This window comes from Cucurbita pepo, unplaced genomic scaffold (genome assembly GCF_002806865.2).
Source record: "Cucurbita pepo subsp. pepo cultivar mu-cu-16 unplaced genomic scaffold, ASM280686v2 Cp4.1_scaffold001577, whole genome shotgun sequence".
In the NCBI taxonomy this organism is placed as follows: Eukaryota; Viridiplantae; Streptophyta; class Magnoliopsida; order Cucurbitales; family Cucurbitaceae; genus Cucurbita; species Cucurbita pepo.
This window is the reverse complement of record NW_019647727.1, coordinates 586-7,057: the sequence shown is the minus strand read 5'-3', so window position 1 is coordinate 7,057 and position 6,472 is coordinate 586. Positions and strand designations below refer to the sequence as shown.

At 35.5% G+C, this 6,472-nt stretch overlaps 1 protein-coding gene across 1 annotated transcript; it reads left to right on the top strand.

Moving 5' to 3' along the window:
* Positions 1 to 229: 229 nt before the first annotated feature.
* LOC111786371 (protein GRIP-like) lies at positions 230 to 6,232 on the top strand (the record flags this gene model as incomplete). The annotated part of the gene is given in 15 exon segments (XM_023666669.1): positions 230 to 355; positions 862 to 970; positions 1,059 to 1,138; positions 2,163 to 2,291; positions 2,371 to 2,471; positions 3,425 to 3,558; positions 3,675 to 3,772; positions 3,868 to 3,987; positions 4,087 to 4,111; positions 4,241 to 4,299; positions 4,737 to 4,808; positions 4,883 to 4,930; positions 5,043 to 5,148; positions 5,303 to 5,361; positions 5,789 to 6,232. Coding segments are annotated over 15 exon segments (1,371 nt in total), but the record flags the coding sequence as incomplete, so codon positions are not given.
* Between the last annotated feature and the right edge of the window lie 240 nt (positions 6,233 to 6,472).

Sequence of the window (6,472 nt, the reverse complement as noted above, 5' to 3'; positions counted from 1 at the left end):
ATATTCTCATCAACCATTCAATCACTCACTCTTTCACTAACACACGGAACATTAAAAAAAAAAAAATATCTAACTAACTTTTCTACAGCAAGTCTCTTCCCTCTTTCATTTCCTCTTTCCTTTATTTTTTTTTTCTCTTATATTTCTCTTCCAAAATCTGCCATTTTTTCGTTCTCTTTTGTTACTCTTTTTTGCCTGTTAGTGAAGATTGTAAGAATATATTTTCCAGGAATTAGTTGCGGAGAAAGAATCAAAGATTGCAGAGATGGATGCAGCATCAAGTGGTGAGGCAGCAAGACATAAAGCTGCTACGGAAACTGTAAAAGGAGAGCTTGCTCACCTGAGAAATGAACATGTAGGCTCTTTGGTTTGAACTTTGAACTCTTGAAAATTTATCAACGTCATTCTCTCTCTTCTGCAAATGAATTAGGAACGTTATATACTGGACTTTTTTACACATTCCGTACCACTACCATTTTGACTCTTTAGTTACGTTCTTTTGCAAACACTTTTATTTAGTTCTGTAGCTCCTAAAATGTTCTCTATCAATATTAAGGACTTGACGGGCAAGATGTTCATGAGAATCCATGAGGATGAAAGAAAGGAAAAAGATTGCTTATAACATGAGCAGGCACATTCAGATGGTGTAACTTACCTCTTTATTTTATGTTGTGGATAAGATTGCCGAGGTTGACATTCTTCTGATATATTAGTTTATTTTAGAGAATACATGTTGATCTGACTTGCGTTTTCATCTCTACCTTATTCTTTTCACAATGGTTGTCACGGCCTTTTTTAGGTTCAGTTTGAATGCAAATTTCAGCTTTATAATCGTAGATTCATAGTTGTATAATGCTACAGGAGAAAGAAAAGGAGGTGTGGCAAGCTTCTTCAGAGGCGCTTAAAATGAAGTTAGAGGTTGCTGAGAGCAATTGCATTCGTGCTGAAATTGAAGCTGCTAAAATGAGGAGTATGAGAAGAAGTCCTGTTGACTTTTGTTGATGATTCTTATATTGAAAAGAAACAGACAAAATGTTGCGTTCTTGTTTGTTGGGCAGGTCAGCTGGAACTGGAAGTTTCTGCAAAAACACGGATGTTGAGTGCGAGAGATGCTGAACTACTGACTATCAAAGAGGAGGTATGATAAACCACTAGAATCTGCGATCATTTTAATCATTCCAATTTACTTATCTATTAATTATTTTCCTTGTTGGTAACGCATTGAGCCGTTGAAGATGGTCTTACGAGCCTGGATGATGAGGCTGGCAATTGTTTTGGTATAGGGAAGATTTAGCAGATAGTAGGAGATAACGGGTGTGTATAGGAATAGGCATAGAAGATAATAGGTTAGTCTATTACAATTAATTGTTAATGGGCAGAGGCTAAAAATAATAGAACAGGGCCAGTCAGGTGTGAGGTTTCTATTCTGCCTTCGAGCTTGACTTGCTCAAGGAGGCTTCCAGGTTCCTCAGATTGTGATTTAGAATCTCTTTGCTATTGGTTTGTTTTAAAACTCTCATCGGTGGTTTCATTACCTATATGATGAAATTTGGCTCTTTCTTGAATTAATTACCTCTCGCTTGACGAAAGAATTTTCAACTTGTTGCTCCTCCAGCCCTTACATTTGAGCACATTTGGAAGGCTAAAGTGCCAAAAACTTTCGTTATTTTTTTAATGCCATTTGATAGGTTCTGTTTATGGGATGAACTCCCACATATGTAATATTTCATATCTTCAATGAAATTTTTGTTTCCTACCCCAAATAGAAATGTGAAAAGATAAAATAATAGCATCTTTCAGAGGAATAGTCCTAGAGGTATGCTTGTTCTCTAATATTTTGTTGAGTAACTTCTTCCACTCTTTTGCATGCTCAGATTTCACTGTGCATTTCTTGTTCTCCAATATTTAATGAAATAGTCTTCGAGTGCTTCATTTTTTTTCTATTTATTCTTCATCTGATATCAGGCATTCCATCAATCTATCAGCAGTGACTGTTCAGTTACCTAACAAACCTAGAACCTGTTTTACCGAAGTTCGATGCTGTAACGGATATAAATTTACTATTTTTTTTACCCATAAATGGAATTTTTTAGTGATATTTCTTCCCTTCAACATCTACTTAAAATCAGAATTGGCTTGATGCAATTTCTTTATTCTTGTAGAGGAATCGCCTTGAAAATGAATTTTCTTCATACAAGGTTCGTGCTCATGCACTCCTTCAGAAGAAGGAAGCAGAGGTAGCCGCTGCTGTGGACTCTGACCAAATTAAAGCTCTTGAGGAAGCATTGAAGGTGAGGACACACCTAAAAGAAAAGTTAATAACCATGTTGATTTATGAGCTCTCTTCAATTATCAAACTTTGCATTATAGGAGGCTGAAAAGGAAATCGCGTTGGCATTTGCTGAAAAGGATCAGGCTCAGCTAGATCTTCAAAATGCTTTGGAAAATAATGATAAAGAACTCCGAGAAAGGTAGTCTTATGCTTGAGATTCATTCTTTTAATTTTTCATCTTCTCCAGGACGGTTGCTACAAATTTAAATTGCAACTTCGGTAGCAGTTATACCACCTGAGGTTGATTTGAATGTTGGGTGCATTTAAAGATGTTCCATGAATGATTAGCGTCAGTTGCATGCCTCGATCGTGGGACAAATCAATATATACCATAGGTATTCACGTACATGGAACTGGGAAGATAAGACAACCACCAAACTTAATCGAAAGGAATTACAAAAAATCTCTCCAATTGACATTTATAAAGGGGAAAGTAGTTATCGATTGTTTTTATCTTGAACATTTAAGAAAGTAAACAAAAATAACCTGATGGTGGGCATAGTGCGTCCTCCCTGATGAAGATCCTCTATTTCTTTATAGTCATATTTCCCAAATTGATGCCCTAATTGCCATAGTGAAAGCACTGTAGCCTTGCTTTTGGGTGTCTGTCAAGCACCTGATGAACAAAATTCTTAACACAAACAGGGGGAACGAATGGCACTTAAAGAAGATGTATTGGACATCCTGTCAATACTGATGAGAGATTGGACGATGGATAAAAATGTGAATTGCCGTTCTTCATTGTGGTTACGAAGAACCCACTGACCTGGACAGAGATAGGAATTCCCTTCGAATTCTATTTGTTTGAGAAAACCTAGAATTATACATTAGTAAAATGAAATGTATGAATGCCATCGAGTGTGATTTAATATTTCTCATGGATATCCCATTGTATTTTTAGGTGAGAAGGATTTCTTAGACAGCCCAAAAATATTCTCATGATGGCCAATTTTTGTCATTACATCTAAAGACTATTTTGTTTTATGTGTCACTTGCTCACTTTGATCTATCCCCATAAGGTTTAGCCGAAGTTTTATGAGTTTGACAGCATTTTTTTAAAAAAAGATAACATCTTAATTCCATTTGTAACAGAGATTCAGCCCTCAATGACGCTACGGAAAATATTAAGAGCCTGGAAAAGAGGCTTGAATCTGCTAATTTGCACCTTCATTCGGAAAAGGAAGCTTGGGAACATAGCCTTCAGAACTTGGAAGAATCATGGCGAAGTAAGTAATATCTGCAGTGTGAATGATAGTATTTCTTGATTTTCCTGTACAGAGTGCTAGAGTAGTATCATTAGTTGTTGCAAAGAAGATTATTTATCGTATTATTTTATGTGCAGTCAGATGTGAAGCTCTGAAATTTCAGTTTGAAGAATCCTCTAAGCAAGATGTCAAAAAGGAATTTGAAGAGTTGAAACAAGGGTACAGAAAGTTGAAGGCAAGTATTATACTTCTCTCTTGTTTTTTTGTTTCTTGTGACTTGTGCTAAAATAATTTTATCCTCAAGTTCTTACTTTGCTGTGCAATCTATAGGAGGAGCATAACTCATTCCGTGATCTTGCCGATAGAATGATCGAGGAAAAGGATACCGAAATTTCTAGGCTTTTAGATGATAATAAAAATTTTCGCCAATCTTTGGAATCAAAACCTCCAGTATGTTTATTTCTACATACTTTTGGTTGTAATTTTTTGAAAATTTTTATAGTGCTTTCTATACTCATTACTGACCCTTGTCTTCTATAATCATCTCAGGCAGATAAAATTGATAATACTGCAGGTAGGAATTTTTTTTTGTCCCTATTCATTTGCTGCTCATATTTGATACTGTAATAACCGAATGAAGTTGGACAATTGACTAAAACTGGCCATTGAAATCCTAACGTTCTTTTTCTTCAACTGGTATCAGCTACTCAACAACAAGGTTCATCAAATTTGAGCGCCTCCATTGCCGAACAACAGATTCTGGTATGTACAACGTTCTCTCATAAAAATGTGTTGTAACTTATATTTGTTTGTAATATCATTTTTGTAGTAGAAGTTTTATTAATTAAAATATATAGTCAAGTTTAAATTACATTATCCATTTCTCTCCTATCAAGGTGTCTAACTTGGAATTTTTCTTTTCTTTCTCTTACTTGTATATGTGACCCCATGGTTGCTTACTGCCATTGCTACATAAAATTTATGTTTTTTAAAATTAGTTTGCATGATTTGCCAATGTTACCATAACTTGACTGATTTAGCCATATATCATCGACTAAAAGAGTAGTAGATTTGAATCCACACCTTTTACAAAAATAATAATAATACTTCTTTGATGTATTATTTTACGTGGAAGTAGCTGGATCTAAAACATAGTGAACTTATTCATGATTGTTTCCTATTTTTCGTCCCTTAACCAGGTTTTAGCAAGGCAGCAGGCTCAGAGGGAAGAACAACTGACCCAATCACAGCGGCATATCTTAGCTCTTCAAGTATTTGATTCACTGATTGAGATAATTTGTATTTCATTTTCTAGATTATGATTCTAATCATTCTGTATTTATAGGAAGAGATTGAGGAGCTGGAACGGGAGAATCGTCTGCATAGCCAACAGGTAAAACTAAGTCCAAATTGATCCAATTTTTAATATGTTTATAGTTCGTGTCATTGTAGATCTACTACTAATATTTTTGGTGTGAAATTTAAACATTATTTCATGGGTGTAGCAAGCAATGTTAAAGGCTGAATTTCGTGATATGGAAAGATCACAGAGAAGGGAGGGTGTAGACATGACATATCTGAAGAATGTCATCTTGAAGCTCCTAGAAACCGGTACAGTATAACTTGTTTCTGCTTTGAAAAAACCAATCCTTTTCAATTACTATCCTTGTTCCAATTTATGGGTTTAAATATTGATTGATATTAGGCTTTTATTTATTTTACACCCTTTTCACGTTTTCATGTCCTCAATTTTATCTCTTATTAGGTGAAGTAGAAGCTCTGCTGCCTGTGGTTGCCATGCTCCTCCAGTTTAGTCCGGAAGAGGTTGTATATGCTTTCTATTATATCATATCTCTATCCTCTGAATCATCAGTAAATATTGTGTTTTACTTTCTTAAATATGGCCAATTATCAAGAGCAGTTAGAAGAACCCATGGAACTGAAAGTAGAAAACCATTGTAAGGCTTATATTATAAGGATCACCTAAAATAATAGGAATATGATCATGTTTCAGAATTATTGACATGCTCTCGAAATTTGGTTGGTGGGCTTGCATTCCTAAAGTTTATACGAGTCTCTATAGTTCTAAATCTGTAATCAATTATGGGCATGAAAAATGAATACAAGGAAATGGTAATGAACTTTTAACCCAAAAAAAAAAAAAAAACATTTTACCCTGGCCTCACATTTTTTTTTAATAGTCACATCTCATCTATGGTGAATAATTTTGGTGGATGTGCTTATTATACAGACACAAAAATGTCAACAAGCCTACCGATCTTCGGCCGATGTTCCTCTGAGCCCCGATTCGTCAGGATCTGCTCTCTCTCTCTTCTCAAGATTTGCATTCTCATGACAGATGAGAGGGAGCCTCTTGAAAATTTCTCAGCACTTTGCAGGTTCAACGTCTGCCACTGTGGCTTGAGCAAATGTTCTCTTCAACCGCCGGCAGACATGCAGAGTTGCCGTAACTGTAAGAATTCAGAACTGTTTCTTGTAAGAAACCATTCTTTCATGCCAAAATGAGAATCTACAGAGAATTGCTACCATATAGATTAAGATAAGATCTACATGGAACATGAAAGAGAGGGAGAGAAATTTATATTTATCTTCTGAGAGGAGGAGGAGGCAGGAGTGCTGTAATTTCATGAAAATGTTCTCTATATATTATGCATGCAGTGGTTTTTTTGTTCATTGTTTGCTGGCTACATTTGAACCTCTTGAGGGATTCTTTTCTCCTTGTGTTTGGAAGTGAACGAAATTGATCACTTACAGGTAAATGAATTGAATTAGTAGGCCATCGTTTTGAAGTTGGGTTGGTGGGCAATCTGATTGGGATGTTTATTCAGATCTGGAGAGCTATTTTATTTTGTGTTTTTGAAAATTGTTGTCATGCCAAGAATTCTAAAAACTCTAGCAGCAGCCAGCTCGGCTG